This window comes from Phacochoerus africanus, chromosome 9 (genome assembly GCF_016906955.1).
Source record: "Phacochoerus africanus isolate WHEZ1 chromosome 9, ROS_Pafr_v1, whole genome shotgun sequence".
Taxonomy (NCBI): domain Eukaryota; kingdom Metazoa; phylum Chordata; class Mammalia; order Artiodactyla; family Suidae; genus Phacochoerus; species Phacochoerus africanus.
The window spans coordinates 101270058-101295818 of record NC_062552.1 but is presented as its reverse complement, the minus strand read 5'-3'; the positions used below and the strand labels follow the sequence as shown (position 1 = coordinate 101295818).

Sequence of the window (25761 nt, the reverse complement as noted above, 5' to 3'; positions counted from 1 at the left end):
TGAAGGTTTCAAGCCCTTGCCAGAGTGGCTTCTTTTCAGACTTTTATAGAGAAAAATAACTCCGCCCTCCTTTCCCCCTGGACGGGGCCTCCCACCCCACCGAGGTCCAGCCCAGGCCTCCCAGCAGGCAACACACTGCCCTGCGGCCACACATGCTTCCAGGTGCCACGTCCTGTGTTCAATCCTGGTCCAGGGCGTCGGGCTTCGGGTCTCCAGGCGGGGTGAGGGCACTGAGGGACAAGGGCCGCCGCCGGGCCACAGTCTGTGTGCCCCTCTTGAGGCCTGGGAGCAGCTGGGGTGGGGGCTCTGCCAGCCCTGCCTCTCGGGGAGCTCAGGGTTGGAAGCGCGGGGAGCTGACATGCGGCTGGTGGAAGGCGTGGGCGCTGTACACCACCTCCGGGGGCGAGGGCGCGCCGGCGGCCAGCACAGAACACAGGGGCTCGTGGCTGCTCAGCACCGATGTGAAGTACTTCATCTCCTCCGTGAGCTGCTTGATCTCCTTCCGCAGCGCCGCGTTCTGTTTCTCCAGGTCTTCACTCTCCTGCGAGGGGCGAATGATCGGCATTGCAAGTTAATGTCACGGGACAGGGTGCAGCGGAGGCGGGGGGGCAGCAGTCCGCATCAGATTTTTTCTGCACATGCGAGTGTGTGCTCGTGTGCGTCTCTGTTTGTGTCGTATGTGCGGATGGCCTCTGTATAAGCACACGTATATTTGTGTATGTATGTGCGTTGTGTATATATGTGCTCTATGAAATTGCTCATTTTTTTTTCTCTGACGTATAAGAATGGCAGTTCCATATGGTCCCACTTAAGAGATGTGTGGGTGCATCTGTAAGTGCGCATGCTTCTGGGTGTGCAGGATCTCTCTGAGTGTGTGTGAGGGTTGACCGGGGCAAGTGTATGTCAAGGGAAACCAGCTGGCAGGCCAGAGCTCCCCAAAATGGAAAGAAATTTTTAAAAAAAGTGTTTGTGAGAACATCTTACACTAATTTCACTCTTTTCTGCTCTTCGTTCTATGGTGGCTTCTAGCCGTCCCAGGGTTTGCATTTAGTCTTACAAATGGAGCCTGTGGTTCATTATCTACTTCATCCTGATTCAAGGACATTTAGGGTCTTTCTAAATAGTGAATGGTCAAGTCCAGCACAGTGTTCCATCCACTCCATCCTGCCCTCCCAGCAGCTTGTTCTGCAGTCCTCGGGATGAGTTCAAGTACCTATGCTTCCTTTTTTTCCAGACACACCTTTCCCCTGTTGCTTAGGAAACCATCAGATACATGCTAGTCAGGAAAACTCAGGGTAAAGAGCGCTGATTACTGATCACACCATTAAGTTATCAACAATCACACCCTGATAATTAGCATTTACTAGAAAACAATCCCACCTTCAGAAAACCCAGGGGAACTGCAAGTCCAATGTGATTTTTAGGTTCGCATTCCTAGACTCAAACAGACCTTCTCTGCTAATCATTGGTACCCATAGAGGAAGGAAAAATGGCACTGGAGATGCAAATAAATTACATTTTAGTTTAAAAGTGATCTAATATTTGGAGTCCAGGTTTTATTTTTCTAGTTCTGTTTGACTTAGGTTAGTATTTTCTAAACTTGCCCTATCATTAGAATTTTTTGAGGGCATGTTAAAAATATAGTTTCAGGCTCTCCCTGAAATCTAGAGATTTGAACTCAAAAGGTTTGGGATTTGGGGTGAATTCTAGGAATCTGAATTTTTAACGGGTACTCAGGGTTATTCTAATGATCAGGCAAGTTTGAAAACAGTCGTTAAATATTAATGTCAACTATGATATTAAATTTGTTTCAATTATTCAAGCACTTTTTAAGTACCTGGCATAGAGTATGAACTCAAACGTTTGGTGATTGACAGCCTGAAGACATCAACTACTGGACCAGAAGTTGACTCAGAATTACAGTGGGCAGCAAGCAGACATGAGATAACTTGACATTGAAAATTCTCCTTGATGGAGCTCCCGTCATGGCTCAGTGGTAATGAACCAGACTAGTATCCATGAGAATGTGGGTTTGATCCCTGGCCTCACTCAGTGGGTTAAAGATCTGGCATTGCTGTGAGGTGCGATGTAGGTTGCAGATGCAGCTCGGATCTGGCGTTGCTGTGGCTGTCGTGTGGGCCAGCAGCTGCAGCGCCAGTTCAACCCCTAGCCTGGGAACTTCCATATGCCATGGGTGTGGCCCGAAAAAGACAAAAAAAATAAATAAAGCTCAGAGGTCAAATGTTACCCAAGGTTCTTTACACAGCTAAAATGTAGTCCACAACAGAAATCAAGTTAATAAAACTGGATAACTTACTTGAAAAAAAAATTAAAAAAAAAAAGAAAATTTGCCTTGATAATCCATTGGGAGCATGAGCTCCAGGTAAATGAGAAAGCAGGTTACACTGCCCAGTGGCTCTAATGCAAGCACAGGGGTTCTTTTTAAGTGATGCCTTACCCATCAAGCCAGCTTCCATCCATTTGTGAAGGACAGATGCAAGCAGGCTCAGCCTCAGCCTGGCATTTCCTGTACGTGGCACTGAGCTAGAAAATGTACCTAGGTCGGTACAAAGGAAAGGGTCACCTCTAAAATGAGGTGGGGGTTGGGATCCTAAGAGCCACGATGGTAGAATCGAGGGCTGGCTGCTGCTTCTGCAAGATGTGGCCGGCTCTTACCATATGGTTGTTTCTGGGCACATCCCAGACGGAGGGCATCCCCTTTTTACCGAAAGGTAAGATAAAGCAACACATGAGATTGGGGGGGGTGTTGGTAAGACCGGGAACTGGGGGCCGGGAGTCTTGGCCCTTTCCTCTAGCCCTTTGCCTCGCCCCCTCTGAGAGTTTCCACTGGGTGACAACATTTACTGTAAATTTTGTGCTCCGAAGAGCCTGGGCAAACCCCGAGGCAGAAGGGAGGGGCCGGGTAGGCGGGCCGCAGGGACAACTGCTCTGACCTTCTCTTTGCCTAGAGGCCCGCCCAGCTTTCGGGAAGTGACAGCAGGCTCCTCCTCCCTAAGGGAGCCCTGCCCCTCGGGCTCGCAGATCCCAGAGCTCCAGGAGTGTCCCTAACCGCCGCCGCCTCTAACTCAAAAACAGCCACCGGTGACAAGACACTTGCCTTAACCTTGGGAAGCAAGACTGCTTCCTGCCAGGGCCCCAGAGAAACTAGCACTGCCAACCCCGGAGGCCCTGCAGCCAGACAGACACTTAGCAGAGAAAGAGTCTGACTTCCCTTGCAGGAGGAAGTGGCTGATCTGGGGCTCGCATCCCTCCGCATCCCCACCTGCCACTGTTTGGTCCATTCTGACCCTCCCTGGGCCCGCCATGCCCTGGAAAGGACTCTCACACAGGGACAGCTGGCAACGGCAGCCATAGGAGGAGCTCTGTACCCAGAAGTACCATGATCACACGCCCCCTTTCCCCTAAATTGCAAGTGGGGGCTGGAAACCTAGAACTCAGGGGGAAAAGTAAAGGAGTAAATTTGGAATGTAAATTTCAGCTTCTAACAAGCAAGTCTAACGCCGCCGTGGGGGAGGGGTGAGCGTAGCTACCCTCGGGCTTCCAGGTAACCTGCTTTCTGCTTTTCCGAATTCTTTTAGGTCCTCCTGGCTCCTCACACTAACCCTCTGAAGTGGCTCTGGAAGGCCAGCTGTTATCATTATCCCTACTTTAGAGATGAGACAAGCTGAGACCCTGGGACAAACCTCCTCCACAAACCAGCCTCCGCCCCTCTTATTACACCCCCCCCCCCCCCCCCCCCCCCGCCCCAAAAACTACAGGCTGGTGGCAGCAGCTGCTGGGACAAAGGGCTATAGGATTCACCTCAAGACACTTATTTTCTCAGAGGTCCAGAAGCCTTGAGTGGCTGATTAATCCAAACCCCAGAACCGTGAAGGTGCAGAGAGGGCTGGGCTCGGGGTTTCCCCATCCTCAGCCCTGTACGCCTTCGAGCACACCCACTGCTTCCCTGAGAGACTGGGAACTCAAGGTCCCCAGAGGTCACTAAGATCACTGCAGCCTCCTAAGGGAAAACTGGGTCTTGGTCTGGATGATCCTGTAATATAACACAAGAACCCTGAGTCAGTCACACTCTTCCAATCAGAGCTGATCATCACCTCCTGCCCTGAGCTGGGAGGGACTCCCCTGTCCCTCTGCTCTGTTAGAGGACTGACTTGGGGCCAGACCTTCCCCAGGTGCACAGCGAGGGCTGGAATACATGGCAACAGTGGGCTCCATCAGTTAGCTGTGGCTAGAGGTCCTGATCCTGGCTGAGTGACCCTCGGGGACTGACTTTCTCTCTCTGAGCCTCAGTTGCCTCACTTTAAAAGAGGAAGCCTAGATTCTCAATCTTGGCCACAAGCTGGGAACCGTGGGGTCCTTGGAAAGCTTTAGCAATCCTGATGCCTGATTCTGATTTGATCATCTGAGGTGTGTCTGGGCACTGGGTTGCTAAGGGCTCCCCAGGGGAGTGTATAAAACCACAGGATTCGAAGAGCTCCAAGCCCTCACCATCTTTGAACTATTTCAGTTTGCTTGTCTGTTTTTGCAAGGGAAGTTTCCTGGGCCAGGTATCAAACCCATGCCACAACAGCGACCCAAGATGTTGCAAAGACAATGCCCAATCCTTAACCCACTGCGCCACAAGAGAACTCCTCAAATGTGGCAGATTTTAGATGGACTACCTGTGTGTGTTAGCCAACTAGACAGAGCCGCTATTGGAAAGGGGTGTGTGTGTGTGTGTGTGTGTGTGTGTGTGTGTGTTGGGAGCAGAGGTGTATAGGCTCAATTTATATGAGAAAGAGTCTATGAAGCCAACTTTTTAAAAGACTCATCCAGCTTGACTTAATAATAACATTCATTGGGCGCTACCATGTGCCAATCCCTTTTTAAAGTACTTTACAGTTATCATTGTCTTTCATCTTTGCAACAACCCTACGTGGTAGATAATGTTTTTTTAACCACATTTCACAGAGTAGGAAGAGCCAAAGTACAGAGGAGTGAAGTAACCCGTTCAAGGTCACACAGCTTGTCAGTGGCAGGACCAGTGCTTAAACGGAGGGATTCTGGCTTCAGAGTCTGTACCCACCATGCTCTCTCGCCTTTGAAGTCTGTTAAGGTCTTATGATATCTGGTCATTTTTCTCCTGTGAGGGCCTCGACCCGGGTGACTTTCCAATTTCATCTTCCCTGTTTTCTCACCTCATGCAGACCGAGATGCTAAGGTTCACGATTCACCCTCACCTGTGAGATTACTTGGTGCCAAGCCTGCCATGAACCACAAGCAGCTTGGGGGTGGCTAAGGAGGAGGCTTCTGGGGGTGTGGGAACATTCTGGGAAATTCCCTCCTGGAGGGGCTGAGGAGGGGGTCACTCGCAGAGCTCTAGAATGATGGGGAAACCCCAGGCAGGTCCCCAACTCACAGGGAAGACAGTTGGGACCAAGGCTGAGGACAGGCTCTGACCCAAGGCTCTGGCAGGGACTCTCCAGGCCTTTTGCTCAGGGCTTGGTCCTCCTTCCTGCCAGCTCTGGTGTAGTGCGTTGACCTTCTCCTTGAATTTTCTAATCACACTTTCCAGAAGGGTGAAAATAGTCCCTGTGTGTTTCCTTTTCAACAGAACATTTATTGGTAAGGTGACCTTTGAGCTCCCACCCACACGCCAGTGTGAGAGGAGTGTGGAAAGCTCAGGTCCCTCACACCCAGCAGTTTGTTCAGTTTCCAGCAGTTTCCAACCCCCGTCCTGCATGCAGACATAGGGTGGAACCCACCCTTCCTGGAGGAGTCTGTGAACTGAGAGGCAGGGCACGTCCCCAGCCATAGTGGGATCTATGCCCACCTCTCCCACCAATTCTGGGGAAGTTAGCCCCAACTCCTGTTCCTCACCTGGGAGGCGAGAAGAGGAATCACTAAACCACAGCTCTTCACACTGAATAATTCTGGAGAAAGCTTCACTTTCATGCCTTAAAGCTGAAGCTCCAGAACCATCAGCACCTCATCATCCACTGATGCTTAGCCACGCTAGCCATGCCCCTCAGGGCACTGTCTAGGGTCCTGTCGTCTGTTTCTTGGTTTTCCGGACTGTGATTTCATGACTTCATTGACCATCGTGTGAGAAACACTGTAGGTTGGCTCGCTCAACATCTATGCCAAACTCCTTCCCCCTGGTTTCCTCTAGAGAGGCTGGGAAAAGAATTCCTCAATTACCCAGCTTCCTCTGCAGGTAAGAGTGACTATGTGACAGATAATTGACCAATTAGGCGCAAGTAGAAGTACCAGGGGGGTGGATATTTCCTTTCCAGGTAAAAAAGCAAAGCCTCACCAGACAAGGGCCGCCTGGTCACAGATTGATGTCTGGAGGGTCAGCAGCCATCCTGCAGCCTTGAGGATGACAACCACATACTGGGGATGGCTGCATAGAGAGAGAGGAGCTCAGTTCTGATGACATCCTTGCATTATCCCTGGTTCATCCACTTCTGAGCGTCTTATACATGAGACAAATAGAAAATGCAAATGGTGACTTGTCAATGCCTCTAATCATTTTCCTATTATTATTTGCAGCAGAGGGAAATCCTGACTGTTACCTCAAATTAGGTTCTCACGAGCAAGCCCACATTTTAAAAAACAAACAACTAATAATTGCCATCAACCTCAAGTCTGAGTTGAGTTGTTTGTTTCATTTTCTTTCTCCCTTCCTTCTTTTCTTCCTTCCTTTCTTCCCTCTTTTCTTGCTTTCTTTCAAACTGCCGGGCCTCTGGGACAGAGTGTCTGGGTATGTACCCACAAAATTGCCCCCAATTCATTCCACATATTCAGCCACATGCACTTGACTGCTTCAAATGTCACTGTTCCCTGATTCTCGGACCTGGCTACACACTGCAGTTACCTGAAGAGCTTTACAAAAACCCCTTAATTCCTGTATCTCACCCATGAAAGGTTCTAATTTAATTGTATCGGACTGGGTCTCAGGCATCAAGATTAAAAAAAATACTTCCTGGATGAGCTTAATAAGCAACTACATTTTGAATCATGTTCATAGTAGATTCCTCTACAGAATATTATAACAATACATACAATATTTTATTTTGTTAATTATCCCATGTTATATATTTAATTGTATATGTATTTATATTTTATTAAATATGTTTTATTTTATAACATAATGTACATAATATACCTATAATATAAAGAACCTTAAAGAAGGAGAAGAAGGAGTTCCCTGGTGGCCTAGCAGTTAAGAATTTGGCATTGTCACTGCTGTGGTGCGGGTCTGATCTCTGGCCTGAGAACTTCTGCATGCGGCAGGCGTGGCCAAAAAAAGAAAGAAAGAAAGAAGGAGAAGGACATTTCTAGGCCAAAAATTTTTTTCCAAAAGTAAATGGCTGTTTAAGGCAAAGAGTTTTCCTTATTACATACCTCTTATATTTGGTGAAAACAATTTCAGGTAGCCCAGAATAGTTCATTCTTATGATGGAAAGGCAAGAGGTCGGGCACTTATTGGAATCTCATTAATGAAACCTTTATCAAATTAGTTGTCCTTTAAATTATTGAACTCCATGAGGGTGGGAACGCTCCAGTCTCCACTGTTTTGTCCTCAGTGACTGGGACTGGGTCTAGGACATAGTAGGTGCTCAATAAAGTCATGTTGCTTGACTGCCAACTTGTAGCCTTATAATAATTTACCAAAATCTGAGACTTGCATATGAAGAGTCTACTAAGTTTGGGATGTTTGTGAAATTTCCCAGGGAGTATTTAACTAAGCATAGAAGTACCTTCATAGCTTCTACTTTTAAATCTAGGACAGTTACAAATGAGCGTAAGAGACTCATTTTTTAAAAAAAGGCCTAGTCAAACCCCTGCTTAGCACCACTTTTGTTCCCCAAACTGAAGCTGTGGAATGGGGGCAGCAGAATGCTACCACTTTGAGAAAACTGCATGCCGTTTCCCTGGGTTGAACTTGACCTGCCGCCATGCATCCCAAGCAAAAAAGACTTGACCAGCCGTGCTGAAAAGCCTAGCCAGTGAAACAGTGTTCTTAAAGTTTGCAGAATAACTGGAAAGAAGGGCATAGGTTTTCTTATATGACAAGACAAGAAGATACAATCTAATATCTTTATCTGATTGATTTACAGGAAAATGCCAGCCTCTCTGCATGAAACAAGCAAATAAATATAATCTTCTCCCCAATGCGAAACAGGCCGAAAAAACACACTGTTGCTTTGTTTTTACATTTGCTCTCTCATTAACTCTCAAACAGCCCAGTGACGGGTAATTGCTTCCCATTTTGTCGATCAGAATTAAGGTTCAGACATACCTCCCGAAGGATTTGAATTCATTTTGTGGACACCGCCCTCCCCAGTCTGGTTCCTGCTCCCTACAGCACAATGGCATTTGTTCCCAAGTGCCGCCAGCTGTCACAATCCTCAGCCCCCCAAGGCATCTTTCTGACCCTTGACAGGCCCTACGCAGTTTGGCTTTAGGCTCTGCAGACAGCGTGCTTTCCCCACATTTTCCCAGCCTCCTTTTTTAAACTCATACTTCATCTCCAATGCCAGGGCCTCAGAAGATCTTCCTTGATCACTGCCCCTTCCCTGACCCTTAATCACTTTCCACATTGCACTATTTGGTTTTCTTCCACGCCCTCTTCACTTCATGTGAATAGCGTGTTCATTTATTTGTCGTTTGCTTTTCCGGTCTGACTTCTGATTGACTGGAAATTCTCTGAAATCAGGGACTCAGTCTACATTGACCCTGCTGAATTCTCAGTACCTAGAAAAAACCATGCCTAGCACATAGGAGGCAGCTTGTATAAACTTGTACAGCGGAATGAATCATGTCTGCTGACATGAGCACTAGTACTGGGAATATGGCATTTGCTTTAATCATTTCTGGACCACACCACCCCCTTAGCAATAAGGCATATTTTCGTGCCAGGTGAGTACCTGAAAAATATTTACAGGGTCATCTGGTGCAGGAAATTGCATTTTGGCCTTAGGAATCTCGCCCCCTCTGCTTGGCTCTGAATTTCATCACCACACTTGAATTTTCCAAAGAGCTTTAGGTTACCTTCCTTGGTTGCCCCAAATCTAGTGTGACTAGATGTTCACTGGGACAGTCCCAGTTCATACTGCCCTAGTGCAATTGTCCTATTGTCCTACTGCAGTTTGTCCTAGTGCCTCTTTCCATTCTCAAAAGTATTCCTATTTGGAGATACCCTACCAAAGGCTGACCCCTAAATTTTAACTCAGTGGTATCCTCTCTGTTCTTATCCTCAATTTCCTCTAGAATTCACTCAGCTTGCTATTTGATCATTTTCTTTTGATTTTTAAATTTAAAAAATATACAGTACAGATGCATTAAAAATATGTTTTAATTTTTTTTTCTTTTTTTTGGGGGGGGGGGTGGAGGAGGTGCCGCACCTGAGACTTAAGGAAGTTCCCAGGCTAGGGACTGAATCCAAGCTACAGCTGTGACCTCTACCACAGCTGCAGCAAGGCCAGAGCCTTTAGCCCACTGTGCCGCCACCGGGCCTGGATTGAACCCACGCCTCTGCAGTGACCCAAGTCATTGGATTCTTAACCTACGATGTCACAGCAGGAATCCCGTAATTATTTTTAAAGGCACCATCAACAAACAGATGATCCACAATTTACTTAAAATGGCTTGCTAGTGCTGGACATTTTGGTTGCTATCAAAATGTTGCTATTATAAATGATGCCGCAGGGAACATCTTGATCCATACCAGTTTTTTGGATTTTGCTCAATTATTTCCTAGAATAAATTTCTAGGAGTGAGATTACTGGGACAAAGCACACAATCAGGCTTTCAGTTCACAGTATTACAGTAAAAGGGTTACTGTAACAGATAGACTGTGTCATCGGCAGTGGATGTGTACATTAATTTTACTACAACCTCGTTGGGAATTAAGTACTGTAATTTTAAATAATTTATTTTGCCAACTAACTTTTTGAAAGTTTCCTATTTTTATTTTAATGTTACAAGTTATTGATTACTAAGAAGGAAGAGGAGATCCCATCGTGGCACAGTGGTTAACGAATCCGACTAGGAACCACGAGGTTGCGGGTTCAGTCCCTGCCCTTGCTCAGTGGGTTAATGATCCGGTGTTGCCTTGAGCTGTGGTGTAGGTTGCAGACGAGGCTCGGATCCCGCGTTGCTGTGGCTCTGGCGTAGGATGGCAGCTGCAGCTACATCTCTGATTAGAGCCCTAGCCTGGGAACCTCCATATGCCGTGGTGCGGCCCAAAGGAATAGCAAAAAAAAAAAAAAAAAAAAAAAAAAAAGACAAAAAACAAACAAACAAAAAAATAAAAATCACTCTTATAAAAAAAAAAAAAGGAAGAAATTTCTGCATGTCTATTCCCTAGTACAGCAGTCTCAGCTAAGCACAATTTTGCCCCAGGGGAACATTTCAGAAGGTTTGGAAATATTTTGAATTGTCAGAACTAGAGGGGTGAGGAGGTATCACTGGTGTCTAGCGGATAGATTTTACATTTTACAATGCAACCCCCTCCCACACACCTAACAAAGAATTGTCCAAATGTCAGTAGTGCTGAGGTTGAGAAACAGTGTGTATCGTCTTCACAATCAGAATAGAAAATTAGATTGTTTTCATTTTGGTAGGAAAAATGTTACCTAACTCTCCGTTCATTGCCTTTGCCCGCTTATCTATTGGGTGTTTTTCTTTAAAAGGATGTTCTTCCTATAATATAAATATTAAATCTGCATTTGTTTAATTTGATGCAAATATTTCCTCTGATATGATATTGCCCTTTTGATTTTTGGATCACAACTTTAAGACTTTTTTTTTTTTTTTTGCTTTTTAGGGTTGCCCCCGCGGCACATGGAAGTTCTACACCACAGCCATAGCAACACCAGATCTGAGCCACATCTGTGACCCACCCCACAGTTCATGGCAACGCCAGATCCCCAACCCACTGAGCGAGGCCAGGGATTGAATCCACATCTTCAAGGATGCTAGTCAGATTCGTTTGTGCTGCACGACAGCAGGAACTCCTAAGACCTCTTTTAAATAAAGGAACGTTTAGACTTAGCCCCTCTCCACCTGGGACTCTGCTTTTCTGGTCTCTTGCTATGCGCATGGGTTCTGTTGCGGAAGCATGTCCAGGCTATTCACACATCCTGGTTAATGGCCATCTTCTTGGCTCACCCTTTGCAAAAGGACATATGAGAGCAACACCATCTGCAGAGCAAAGTCCTGTTCAGCAAAGTGGCACATAAACAAAAGTGAGTGGTGGGAAGACGAGAGGTTTGGGTTCTCGGGTGTCCCTGAGGAAGACATCAGTGTCCTCACTGGTAACATGGCAGGTGGCCTCTAGCATCTCTGTGTTTCCTTTTAATTCTGCGATTCCATCAGCAAGGGGGTATGACGCTAGTTATCATTACTCCCTCCACAAGCCACCATGTGGACCCATGGCAGAACCTGCTATAGCTGCCCTACAATCTGAAGGGAAGTTTGTTCTGTGGAACCAATCTCTGGAATCCCCTAGGGCTCAGGGGGCCAGACCAAGTCCTACAGAGAAGACTGAGAAAGCCCCAGAGCAGCTTGGGCAGGGACTCTTCGTGAAACTCCCTCATCCTTTTTAAGAGAAAGTAGTCTGGCAGCTACTGCGAAGAGCTTCCTGGAGACATCAGCTGAGTGCACGCCATCACTGTCTGACCTGGGACATGTAATCCCATTTAGACAGAAATTCCTTATAATGCCAAGACCAGTGAGGAGCTGGCCTCCTTTCAAACGTGCCTCCTGACCATAACCACACTGACCCATCGTCAGTGGGACGAGCAGTTAGGGATGGTGAATTCCTTAATGTGTTTTTCCTTCTCAAATGAGCATAGTCTAATTTTTTATTCTGATTTTTAAATGTACACATTCATCATAATAAAAAAAAATTAAGGAACAGTACCAGAAGTAAGGGGAGCTATTCAAAATTCAACCATTCAGAATGAACCACTGTTAGTTTTTTGAAGAGTATTCTTCTAGACATCTCTTTATGCATGCAAACATGCCCCCAAACCACAAATTTTACATCAGTGGGATTATCTTCTGCATGCTCTTTGTCCCTTGCTTTTTCTCTCACTGCTCTGTCATGGACATCTGGCTATGTCAATAAGCACAGATCCATATAGTGCTTCGTAGTGCCAGCATAACATTCTAGCGTATGTCAAGTTTTACAGTATTGATAAAATGTTTACTGTTCATGAATAATGATGAATTGAGCATCTTTGTGCATCATTGTTTCTTCAAACTCCTGTAAGTGGAATTGCTGCCCCAAAGGGCAAGATGTTAATATTTATCGCTACACAGCTTTCTTTAAAAATGGTCTCAATGGCTCTATTGATCTACTGCACAGAGACGTCATTACTTTCTTGACCAGGCCTAATGATGAAGGAGGAAAAATGTCAACTTTGGAGGATGTTGCTTGAAGAACAACAACAACAGCAAATTCAGGAAAAGATTTAAGGAGGATCAGTTAAGGGAGATGAATACATACATGGGAGTTCAGAGGAAGAGGCTGTGCTGCCTAGTGTTTAGGAAGATGGGTTCTGAAGTCAGAGGGACCTGGTTACAAGCTATATGACCTTGGACAAGTTACTTCACCTAATGTGAGGATGACAAAATAAGGTTTTTGTGCAGATGAAACAAGATACTGCAGGTAAAGCACATAACACACAGTGTCTGGCACATAGTCATGCATTCAATTCATGTGTTTTTAATTCAAAGAAATTCATAGCAATAGAGGCCAAGAGAAATGTCTCTTTTCCACAGATAGGCCACTGATTTTACACTGAAATTTTTTAGGGTGGAATGAGCTAGAACATTCCTTCTGTGGTTTTTGTTTCGTTTTCTTGATTTTTTAACCTATGACCTCCCTATGCCAATAAACCTTATGGCATGGTCTCCCAGAGAGAGAGAGAGAGAAAAAACAAAACAAAAACAACACAACAACTCAGAAGTGAAAAAAGACAATAAGCTGCCTTCTCTCCCAGGCCTTCCCAGAAGACAAGAACAATAGTGTCTCCTTCTAAGGAGGCCTGAAAAGTTAACATCTTTGCTGGGCTTTGCTTTTTTTGTTGTTCAAGTTTCCTCCATTTGCAAATATCTGATTTCTCACAGCATTACCTTAAAGCTTCATTTCAGGGATAATTGAAACCTTCATGATGTTTGTTTTAAGTGGCATTAAGGATCTACTCTGGAACCTGTAAATCTTTCTCTCTTTTTTTTTCTTTTTTCTTTTTCTTTTGTTTTTTTTTTTTAGGGCCACACCCATGGCATAGGGAGGTTCCCAGGCTAGGGAACAGCCTACACCACAGATCTGAGCCCTGTCTGCAACCTACACCATGGCTGACAGCAATGCTGGATCCTTAACCCACTGAGCGAGGCCAGGGATCAAACCTGCAACCTCAAGGTTCCTAGTCGGATTCGTTTCCGCTGCACCACAACGGGAACTCCTCTCTCTCTTTTTTAAACTAGTGTGGGACCCCTTTAGGAGGCAGCCGCAGGCAAGCACCTGCCCCTCCCCCAGCTACAGGAATACCCGAAGTTCCAGCTTTCGCATCTGGCTCTCTTTCATCTACCTTGTCTCCAGTTCCAGCCTCAAGGCCAGATCTGACTTGTCGAGAGCACAGCTCTGGGCTGACATGACTATCTGCCCATCACCTCCTCTACTTTTAGCCTTTTCATGGACAAAGCTTCTCTATTGATCTCAGTGTCACTGACCTGGGACACCGACTCAAAATCCTTCCTTGTCACAAGGCACCAGAGAGCCACTGAGCCACAATTCACTGGGATAACCACACAAATGAAACTGATTTGCCTTCCCTTGTATGGTGGCTTATTTAGTCCTGGTGACCTCAGGATCACTCATTAGAAATCCCAACTGGGCTGCTTATCCCAAAGGACTGAGATATTTATGTAGGATGTTCCAGGGTTAAAATATCATAGTGGAAGTCTATTCAGTGTTTGAAATCAAAATTTGAAAACACTGGGAGCTTGGGGTTAGTAGATGCAAACTATTATATTTAGAGTGGATAAGCAATGAGGTCCTACTGTATAGCACAGGGAACTATATCCTGTCTCTTGGGATAGACCATGATGGAAGATAATATAAGAAAAAGAATGTGTGTGCATGTACACACACACACACACACACATACACACACACACATACATACATGGCTGGGTCACTTTGCTGTACAGCAGAAATGCCACAACATTGTAAGTCAACTGTACGTTAATTAAAAAAATGAATTTAAAAAATTAAAAATTAGAAAAGAAATCACCTGCTGTACAGCACTGGGAACTATATCTAGTCACTTATGATGGCGCATGATGGAGGATAATGTGAGGAAAAGAATGTATATATATATGTGTGACTGGGTCACTTTGTTGTGCAGTAGAAAACTGAACACTGTAAACCAACTATGATGGAAAAAATAATAATTACGTAAATAAATAAAATAAAAAAGAAAATTGGAAAAGCAAAAAAAAGAAAAGAAATTATCCTAATGTATATATATTTCATATACATACCCTAATGTATATGATATTAGAAATTTAAATATCTACATTACAAAAAAGCACATGATAAAAACATTTGAAAAGTAAGAAAATGCCAAGTATCTCTCTCCTGCTTCAGACCTTTTGATCTACTTTTCAGAAATAAATGTCATTAACAATTTTGGAGGGAAATGTATCTGAAAATTTTAGTGTTTATATACATATGCACATATATGTTTTTGTTTTTATTAGAAATACACATGGAAGAAAACTACCTATCATACTTTTTTCACTTACTAGTATAGAAGCTTGATAGTCATTTCAGATCAGCACATTCAGATGTAACGTTATTTAACAACTTTGTGGTATTCCACTAAACGAACAAACTCTAGTTGACTTAATGAGTCCCTTACTAAGGGATATTTAGCTTGCTCCAGTCTTTGCTGTGACAAACAATGCAGCAATGGTTATCTTTACATGTACACAACTGTGTAATCTGTGGGTTTGTTTGCACATTCACAGATGTAAAATCACCAAGTTACAGTGTTAAGTATACTTGTAATTTGGATGGACATGGTCAAACTGCCCTCTGATAGAGGTGTACGACTTAACACTTCCAGTAGTGTGTGGTAGTACCTGCTTCTCCATCACCTTGGGCAACATGGTGTATTAGCAATATTTTCTGTCTTTGCCAGTCTGGTAGGGGATTCTCATTGTTGCGTTGCCTTTTCCCTAAATGAGATCCAGCATCTTTTCCATATTTATTTGCCATTTATTTCTCTCTCTCTGTAAACTGCCTATTCCTAATCACTGCTAATTTTTCTTTTGGGTTGTTAATTGTTTTCTTATTCATAAGAGCTTTCATATTTTAAGTAAATATGTCCTTTTTTGGTCATATGTGTTGCAGGTATATTTCCTAGTCTGCATTTGCCTTTGATTTTGCATATATAGTACTTTGAGCTATACAGAATTTTTCACTTTTTATGTATGAAGGTAATGTCTATCAATCTTTCCCTTTATGGTTTCAGAGTTGTGCTTTTTTTCTGAAAAGACTTCATTCCAAGATAAAACTTTTAATCCTCATTTTTAAAATTTCTTCAGTTTTTTTCTATGTTTAATATATGTATGTATCGTATAAGAAATGAAGACTAGTTTTTTTTTTTTCCCCAAATGACTACCTAATTGTCCCAACAGTATTTATTGCAGTTATTCATCTTTCTCTCTTTGGTTCAAAATGCCATCCTAGACATTTTGCATTTGTACTCGCACTTGCGTATTTGTACTTGCGTTTTAGGAATTGATGTATATATTTGGGTTTTAAATTTAAGCCTATTTGGGGGTCTATTTCTGTATTCTGTCTGATGTTCCATCTCTCCCACATTGTTTTGATTTCCATATCTGTAATTCACCTTAATATCTTATTCAGATAATCTTTTCTAATTACCCTCCTTCTTTAGAATTTTCCCGGAAACTCTCACATGGTTGTTTTTCACCAAATACTTAGAATAGCTAATCTAGTTTTCCTCCAATACCCAGAAAATCCTATTTTATTGAGATCACACTATTAAACTTCTAGATTAATTTAAGGAAAATTTCTATCCTTACATAAGGTATATCTTTCCATTTATTCGAGTGTTTTTTAATCACTTAAAATAATTTTGAAGCTTAAAAAAACTAAACCCTTCACATTTTTTCTTAAATTTATTCCTTCTTTCCATGTACTCTTGTTGGTATTATAAACAGAATCTTTCCTTCTCTTAAATTTTCTAATCTAATTGTGCACATGAAAAGTTATTACTTTTTGTGTTAACTTTAAAAGCTGACTGGATTATTATTTTTAATAGTTTTTCAGCTCATTATCTTGGATCCATTTATTAGCGACTAATGTCTTTTAAGAGTGAACTGGTCAAGATATGATTTTCTCCTTTTTAATCGATGCCTTCACTATGCTTAACGGACTCTGTAGTTGACTGGGAGAAAAGGAAATGAGAAAAGTGAGATGAGTGCAATGTGAGATACCAAAGCCAAAGAGAGTTAACAGAATGTGGGCTTTGTTGATATCCCAGTTAGAAAAGAAGCACCTGATCAGGTTTATGTGAGGGGGACTCAAGGCCGGAGATATTACAACTTTGGCATGAAGCAAAGCCCAGTGTTGAAAGCAGCAACTTACCTACTCTGCTATTTTAAAAGCAATCAATATACAGTCTTCTGGTGTAAACCACTTATAGAATAGGTACTGAAAATCTTAAATAGTAAGTATCCCACACTCTCACTAGAGAAATAGGATAATTCTCTTGGTATTTTAAGAGAAGTAATAATAACAAAGATGAAACCGAGAAAACAATTGTACCCCAGCATATATGAGGCTAGCACACTAGTACAAACCTGGTCCTTATTTGGTACTGTACTCTCAGTAATTTCTAAACCCTGGTCTTTAACGTCTTGGTAGATGAGTCCTATTGCTGTATCTGAGGGCCAGAGGATGGTTCCAGAGCCTCAGCATGTAGAGATGAGCATGGAAAGGAATCAAGGGCAAACCAGGTACCCAACCCTAAGAAGGCTTAAGGCAAAGCAGAAGATTTTCTACCTGAATCACAAACACATTTAAGAGGATGATGGATGTAGAAGATGGGTGATCACCTTCTGAGAGGAAATGAACATTTCAGATCACAGCGAAACCCTCTGTTTGATGGTGGCATATTTATATGTTTCTGCCAGAAGCTTCTACCTGAAGTCAAGAAATATACATTGCATTGGTTGCAACCCCTAGGCTTGCTGTGCAAACTCTGAGATGTCCTACTTACTGGGCAACAAGTGAAGGTGAGTGCCATGGTGTGCAAAAGGAAGGAGGGGGAGGAGTTTACGTCCAGGTGTGGGAAAGATGAGAACATTCTAGAGACTGAGGCTGGGATTTGGGTGTGGACACAGTGACTACATGACTGGGGACTTCATAGACCCCTAACCCCAGAGATTATCCCCTTATAGCCATGACTAGTATAATCAGATGGGCTAAACCTTCTGGTGCTAACTCGCCTTGCAAAGAGAGATCAGTGTTGAAAACATTGCCACAGCAAAGAGACCTATGTCACACTCACTGACATGTCCCCAAGGGGTTGAAGGAAGACCAGGGGGTTGAATTTCCAGGGAGACAGTGGCTCAGCTTGAGAGAAGGAAAATTCCTCTGCTCCTGGGAGGAGGGAGGGAACTCTCCATCATGAGCAGTGACAGGCAGGCACTAGGAACCATTTCTGGAGGCTGCTGTAAAGAGTCTCAGGCATCAAAACTGTGTCTGAACTTCCCAGCCTTTAAGAAATTTTCATCCCTGAGATTCTATGATTTATACATAAATAGAAATTCATATACATAAAATCTTAGTGGTGGTTATCTTGCTCTTTATAGGAACTATTATTAAAGTTACTCTTATTATACTTAAAATTTTTGAATATTTATTATATGCCAGGGGCTGATGCTTGAGCTCTTTATACACACTATCTCTATGAGGTAGCTACTGTCCCATCTTCCCAATAAGGAACTGGGTCTAAGAGAGGTAAAGAACATCTCTAAGATTGGTTACCCAGGTAGCAAATGGCAGAGCTGGGATTCAAACCATGTCCCTCTGACTGTAGCACTGCTGAGCTCGACTTTTTTTTTTTTTTTTAATATTACAAACTGATAAAGCTTATAGCAGTTTTCCAGTCTCAAGACATTGTTTACTTGTAGGTAGGTTTTCATCCTTTTGAATTTTTATTTCTTTCTTCATTTGCTTGCTCTAAAGCATATTGAATTAGAATCAAACTCTGATGGAGACAAAGGGAGTGATCATAGATATTCAAGCTTAAAATACTAAGCTGGAGGGTTGTGAGCCCTCAGTCATAATGAAATCATGGAGAATGTGTGAGCAGCAGAGCCACCAAAACTTAACCTTCAGATTGCTAATCACTGTTATCAAAAAGAGGAACAGTCTTGGTGTTCATTCACTCTTTCTTTCAACTCAACAAATATTTAAGTAGAACCATGTTAGTATGCAACGGGAAGATATATTGAATACATTTCAAGCAAAATACGAACACCCGATCAGAGACCTCAGTGCAGCCTGCTCTCTACTTTCTTGCAACGCTAAAAGCAGCATCTTTTTTCCTAAAAATACATCTTTTTCTTGATATGATTAAAAGAACTACTCTAGCTGCCCAGTGATGAGGCTAATCTTTCAAATAAACATTTATTTTTGGTGCCAAATGCCCTTTTTACCATTGAAATGAACTATGGGGATGCCAGAGGTTTGGGAATGGTTCAGGAGGAAGGACAGGAAGGCAGAGTTGCTAGAGGAAGGGTTGAGGGGACGGAAGAGGAAGGAACCAGTGAAATAAGAGTTGGCTGAACAAGGAGCAATTTAAAGGGCAGAGGGAGGAGAGGCAGGGTGGTAAGATGTGGGGGGTGAGGAAGAAGCTTTTCTTTATGAAGCACGCAGCCAGAATTTAGAAACACTGACCAGGATCTTGGGCTGTGGGTAGACATGCGCTTCAGATCAGCCAAGGCTCCTGCTCAAGCCAGGAGTCAGGGCCTTTTCTAGAAAGTGTGAGGCTGAAGGTGACTCAGCCAGGATGGTGACCATCCCAGATATGCACACTTGCAACTACATCTTTCACAGACCCCTTGGGATATCATTAAAGATAGAAATTCCAAAGAAAACCTTAGTCATGTTCAGAAAAGAGGTACAAGCTGCCGCACCCTGTGAACGTCCTTGTCCCAAGTGCAGACCCCAGGGTGGCTGTCCAGCTGGCCTCTCAAGAGATGGGACTATAAATGGTCCTGACACTGGGGGATCATGGGCTCTCCCAAAGCACAGCCTCCTTCCAAAGGCAGCCCCACCTTCTGCTCTCTAGTTCCTGAGGGATAGAGCTCCCTCCGGCTACCCCATCTCTGAGCAGGTGGATCTGCCTTCCACCAGCCTCTGGGCTGCCCAGCCTTCACTCCTCTACTGCTTGGGGCTCATTTATTCCTCTTTCAGCCTCCTGAAAGCTCCCAGGAGAGCCTCCACTCCCCTCCTCACCCGCAGCCCTCACCCCTCCATTTACCGCTCCGCATATACATCCCCACACAGGCAGACTCAAAGCTATGGTCCAGGCATTCACAGGTGGTGGGAATAAAGCCTGCAGTTCAGGAGGGGGAAGAGAGGTCTGAGCACTCACCAGATGGAGGGTGTCGGCTTTCTGTGTCTGCCTCTGCCGGCTTTTCTGGGCAGCAATGCGATTTTTCTCCCTTCTCTGAACTTTTCTCACATCATCGGATGAGTCCTGGGAAGCAGAGACGATGAGAATTAGGTGTCACCTCCTCTCTCCGGAGCTGAAGCAGGATCTCACAGGGCTTGCTCTCCGGCCATTCTCCCTTCCATCTCTTCCTCTATCTTTGCCCACTATTTATTTACCAAAAGGGTGAACCCCAGAGAGAATGCTTCCCCACACTCTGTTACACTCTCTTAAGTCTCTATAACTTTTTTGGCCAAAACTTACAGGAAGAGGGCAAAAGAGTTTGACACCTCTATAGGGCTATTTGGAGAGAGATGGTTAAGGCGATGAAGTGTGTTTTATCACCTCTCCTCTTGAGGGCTGCTCCACCCTTACCCTCTCACTTTTGGCCTAGAACCCTTTTGCTATTTTTTCCCCAAAAACTTTGTTGAGTACTTACTATGTGCCAGCTTCAGGGCAAGTGTGTTTGCTCAAAGGTGCTCTTGTTCAATCCCCCAATTCTGTGAAGTTGATATGATTATTTCCATCTTATGTGTGCCGGAGACTGAGGCTCAAAGAGCTTGCCCAAGAGTTCACAGTCATCTGGTAGTTAGAGCCTCTAATGCTGAGTCTGAGGCCTGTCCAAGCCACCCCCCCAACTCCAGCTACCACCATCTCGCTGATTTGTACATCATGTGTCTTCTGCTGCATCCCTGGGCTGAGGTCCCCATCCTAGATCTGCATCTTCTTTCTCCGAATCCCCTCCATTATGTCCAGTGACCCCGATATCGCCCATGGTGCTGAGCACAGTGCCTGGTACAAACTGGAGGCCATGAACAGCTTTGCTGGTGGAGATTACCTGGCCGTGGCAGGTAGCGGATGGGTGTTTAGGAGGACAAGGGGACCTTTGGGTGTTTTCTAAGTGCACCCCATAGAGGGGCATGTGCTTTGCTTGGGCAGAGAGGTTAGCACCGGCTTTCTCCCAGATGCTGCAGGATAAGTGTAGGGGTCTGTGTGAAACTTCTGCACCTCCTGCCCCATCCCCACTCACATTCCCCAAGACTAGAGCGGCACCGCTAGGGCAAGACTCTGCCCACCAAGCATATGTCTCACCAATAGGCCCAATACTTCCAGGCCATTGCAGTTGGAGGGCATTGGGTAGATAGGAAGGAAGTGCTCTTCCTCTAAGGGGGATGGGGAACCAGGTTACCATGGAAGCCATGAGTAATTTCCTTCCTAAGAAGAGCATAGACTTCCAGGCAGTCTGAACAGCTCTGATAGCATCTAGAGCAGAGGACTGGATCGCTTGTCCTCTAGAGGTCTCCACTAGGACTCCTTCCTGCAGGCGGCTTCTCAGATATTGATGACAGAAGCTGCAGTATATGTTCATATACTTTTATTCAGGCTGCAGCATTTTGAAAGCTCTCTTGGATATCTGTGCTAAGGAAAGAATGCAGTTTTCTTTTTTTTCTTTTTTTTTTGTCTTTTTTTGTTGTTGTTGCTATTTCTTGGGCTGCTCCCGCGGCATATGGAGGTTCCCAGGCTAGGGGTCCAATCGGAGCTGTAGCCACTGGCCTACGCCAGAGCCACAGCAACACTGGATCCGAGCCGTGTCTGCAACCTACACCACAGCTCACGGCAACGCCGGATTGTTAACCCACTGAGCAAGGGCAGGGACCGAACCCGCAACCTCATGGTTCCTAGTCGGATTCGTTAACCACTGCGCCATGACGGGAACTCCAGAATGCAGTTTTCAAACCACAAAGTCAGAGAAGAAATTATACTCCACTGATTTATTGGATGGGAAAGAAGAGGGCTTCCTCTAGGGAGGACTGTCAAGGAATGTGGTGAACAGAAAGCCCCAGGAGCGACGGGGAAGCCAGGACGCCCTGGTTCTTTGGCAAATCTCAAGCTGAAAACTTCTGAGTGAGAAGTTGCCATCTAGACTCCAGACGCTCCCGGAATCTCCACCTTCATCTCTCTGCTTTCCCCAGAGCTGAGCTGAGCTACCAGGGAACGGCTCCAAGTGCCCTGAAGCATCTCTTGATTCATTTCCTCCCCCTCCCCCGGCGCCCTCTCTGCCGCCTGCGCTAGCAACAGGTGCCGTGCAGGGTGGAAAAGATAGATCCTTCTGTGCTGGTTCGGGGGGCCGCCCTCCTCCTGGGGCTGGAGGGGAGGAGGGGTGGGAATCGCTTTTCTTTCTTGTTCCTTTTCCCGATCCCTTCTTCTCTCACCCTGCAGGCTGTCTCCCAGGCAACCAACTAGCATTCGCGGTGTGCGCGCCCCGCAGCCCACGTTTAACGCTCCTCCTCTCACTCTGCTACTGCCTTGGAGAGAGGTAGACTCTTCTGAGAGGCCAGGTCTTTGGCGCTCATTCTCTTCCTCCTGGCTTCCTAGAAAGCTTCATGGGCTGGGAAGCTAGCGAGGTGGAGGCGATGGGCATCGGCGGGGGAACGGGGCGGGGGGGGGGGCATCATTTGGCAGGAGAGGCAGAAGGACGAGGGTCTCTGCCGAGATGAGATGCACAGCTTCAGGGCAGATCTCCGTGTCTTAAGTCTCAGAGAGTGCTCCTGCCACCAGCCATCCCCTCGCCTCTCCCTCTGTCCTCCGGGGAGAATCGGAGGGAAGGAGGAGCGGGAGGCAGGACCCTACCTGTTTGCTGGGGGGTGGAGAGCGGCTGAAGCTGGAGTCGCTGCTGTCGGAGCTGTGAGGCATGGCTGTGATCTTCCGGGCTGTCCACGCAGCCCCACGGGCCTCCGGGCTCTCCTGTCACCAGCCGGCCTCCCTTCCTGATTGCTTCGGGGCCACGAGCCCACCCCCCCTTCGCAGGGCCCTCCTCTGCCCGCCTTGCAGCCACCTCTGACCCCGGCGTCCTCCTCACTCTGGGGTGCAGAGGCTCTGCTCCCCACAGGGACATGTCGCTTGCTTTGGGGCTCGCGCCCTCTCTCTCTCTCTTGTGGTTTCTGGTAACTCGCGCTGGAAGTCACATGGGCGGAAACTTAAACAAGTTAGAAGTCAATTTGAGAGAAAATACATATCTGGGAAAAGACCCACAGAATTATGTGAAAGAAAGAAAAAAAAAAATACACAAAACCCCAGATACCTTCCGACAGTTTGAAAGGCAGAATAGCTCTCTTCAATTGATGAAGATAAAAGAGAAAAACAGCCCTGGGAGGGAAAAACCCCAGCCAGAATTAGCAAGTCCGTCTTCTGTCAACACAGGCAGAAAGGAGAGGACAGCAGGGAAAGAGTTTCCATTGTCACCAGACTTGATTTTTAAATCAAAATAAAGCAACGGGGCTGGGATTTCTTTCTGTTGTTCCCTGAAAGCAGCTGCCGGTCCTGCCCTGTGCCAGGCCTTCCTCTCTCACCCTGTGGTCCAGCCTTCCCTGGAGTGGACTGGGGGCAAAGGGGCCCAAGGCCACGGTCCCTTTCTGAAAGCCAGAGGGGATGGCCTGGAACTGATGCTCTAAACGTTTACTCACCACCTGCTCTTGGCAGGTGCTCTCTTTAGAAAAAAGACACCTCCTATATTGAAGGTCTTACAGGAGCTCGGGATTGGCCTGAGATCTTAATGATTCAAGAAGGTCACAAGGCCAGAGTCCAGAATGGAAAAACAGTTAAAAAAAAAAAAAAAAAAAGGCAAGAGGAACAAACAAAAAATACAGTGAAATGAGCACTGTACTTGGAGTCAAAATAACCAAGATTTGACTCCTGCCTCTACCACCATTATGTCTGTGGCTTTGGGTGGCTCACTTGAACTCTGTGCCCCTCAGTGTCTCTGTCTGTGAATGGAGGATGATAAAACCTGTCCTGCCTCCCTCTGAGGGCTGTTTCGAAAAGCAAATAAACCCATGGATTAGAAGGCCCAAGAAGACTGTAAAATACCACGAAGTCAGCTATTCATTGTGGTGTTACTTTACTCGCCTGTCACGGGCACTTTGTAGAGTTCTCAGTGAGCAGTCACTCACACACACCTGGCCATCCTGGCTTTTTTTAAAAAAAAATGCCTTGCCTTATTCCCAGCATGGCTCAAAGCTAAATACTTACCTTCCTTGGTCCTGACGGGCAGAAAATATGGCCTGTAAGGGATGTTGTGTCCACTGGCTGAATTTCTGCCCTAAGACACTATTGTCCTAAGGATAAGCTGAGCAAAACAATTCCTTCCCCCATGGAAGTTATATCTGAGTGGGGGAGAGATAGACAGTAACCAAAGAAGTTAATATATAATAGCTAATGTGCCAGATGGAGGAAAATAAAGCAGGTAAGGGGAAGGGAATTACGGAAGTCAGTGGGTGGCTATTTCTACGGGGGGGGGGGGGCGGGTTGGGAAGGTCTTACCGAAAAGGGGACACCTGAGCAGAGCCCTGAAGGAAAGGAGAGAGTGACCGGTGTGGGTGTCCAGGCGAAGAGCATTCCAGCGAGGAGCTGGCGGGGAGTGTGACTGGTGGTTAGAGGAACAGCGGGGAGGCCAAGGCAGCTGGTGCAGAGAAGCAGGGAGTGGCAGAGGCTGAAGTCAGCGAGGTACTCTGAGGGGGCGAGGTTACCCGGGCCTTGGAGGCCATCGTAAGGATTTTGCTTTTTATTCTGAAAGAAGTGGGGAGTTCCCAGAGGACCTGCCCTCCCACTCCCACTCTGCCGTTCTCTGAATCAGCCACTGTCTGCTCCCTTCATGGCCCTTATCAACTTGGTAACTATTTGCTTTGTTTTCTCTGGCTTCCCTCCTTAGAATGTTATTCCATCTGTGAATGTCATTCAGTGAAGGTTTTTCGAGTACCTGTCTTGTACCCAGTTCTAAATACCGGGGATTCAGTTAGTATTTGACTGTTTCTCTGAATGAGATGATGAATCAGTTCACTTTGGTGCCTGACAAACCACCCAAAAAATCTCAGGGGCTTAAAACAACAGCTACTTCATTAGCTTCAGAGTTGTCGGGTCATCTAGAAGATTCGTCTGGTAGAGGCTGTGCTAGGCTCATCTCACTAGGACTGTTGGTGTGTCCTCAGATAGCTGCTAGGCTGGCTGATCACTGGCTGGTCCAAGATGGCCTTCCTTGGGACAGCTCTGCTCCACGTGGCTTCTCATCCCTCCACAAGCTGCCCAGGGCTTGTTAACACTGCAGTGCAGGGGAATTCCCGTGGTGGCTCTAGCGGGTTAAGAACCAGAGACATAGTCTCTGTGAGAATTTGGGTTGGATCCCCGGCCTGGCTCAGTGGGTTAAGGATCCAGCATTGCTGCAAAGCTTCAGCATAGATTGCAGATGCAGCTCAGATCTGGTATTGCTGTGGCTGTGGTGTAGGCCAGCAGCTGCAGCTCTGATTCGACCCCTAGCCTGGGAACTTTCATATGCCACAAGTGTGGCCCTAAAAAACCAAAAAATAAACAAACAAAAAAACTGCCATGTTTATGTTTTATTAATCAGTTTAATTTAAAATTTATTGAGGCCTATTATGCAGCAGAATTCATTTTAAGTATGAATAAGACAGAGACTCTGCCCTCCTAGAAAGAAGGGGAAGAAGTCAAATAACAGGTTATCAGATATAATGTTCAGGAGGAGGTCTTAGCTCCTTGAACTTCCTACCACATGCCAGTAAATATTTGTTGAATGATTGCTTGATTCTGCGATTCCAAATCAATAAACTGCTTTCATATTTAAAGAGAGAAATGAAAAACTGGCTCTTATATAGAACGATGGTCTGTTTCAATAGTATTGATTATAAATTATCTCTAAATACTTAAGATTAAAGAATAATAAACACTTGCATATCCACCATAAAGCTTATTAAATAAGTTATGAATAGAACACGAGACTCCTCCTGAATCCCATTCCCTCCCCACCCAGGTAACGGTCATCCAGAATGTGGTCTTTATCTTTCTTATTCATTTCTCTCTACTTGAACCATATCTATATAGTACCTAAGCAATACATAGTACTGCGCTGCATGCTCTTTAACTTTTGACATGGGTCATATTTTTACATTTAGTTGCTATTTTGTATTGCACCATA

General features: G+C 45.3%; 1 protein-coding gene across 1 annotated transcript; it reads right to left on the bottom strand.

Annotated features, from left to right (window-relative positions):
- On the bottom strand, positions 1-22714 carry BATF (basic leucine zipper ATF-like transcription factor). The gene is made up of 3 exons (XM_047796793.1): positions 22407-22714; positions 19719-19823; positions 1-541 (listed from the first exon to the last, which is right to left on the bottom strand). Exons 1-3 carry the CDS (start codon positions 22467-22469, stop codon positions 332-334), a joined length of 378 nt encoding a protein of 125 aa, XP_047652749.1. The 5' UTR covers positions 22470-22714; the 3' UTR covers positions 1-331.
- Between the last annotated feature and the right edge of the window lie 3047 nt (positions 22715-25761).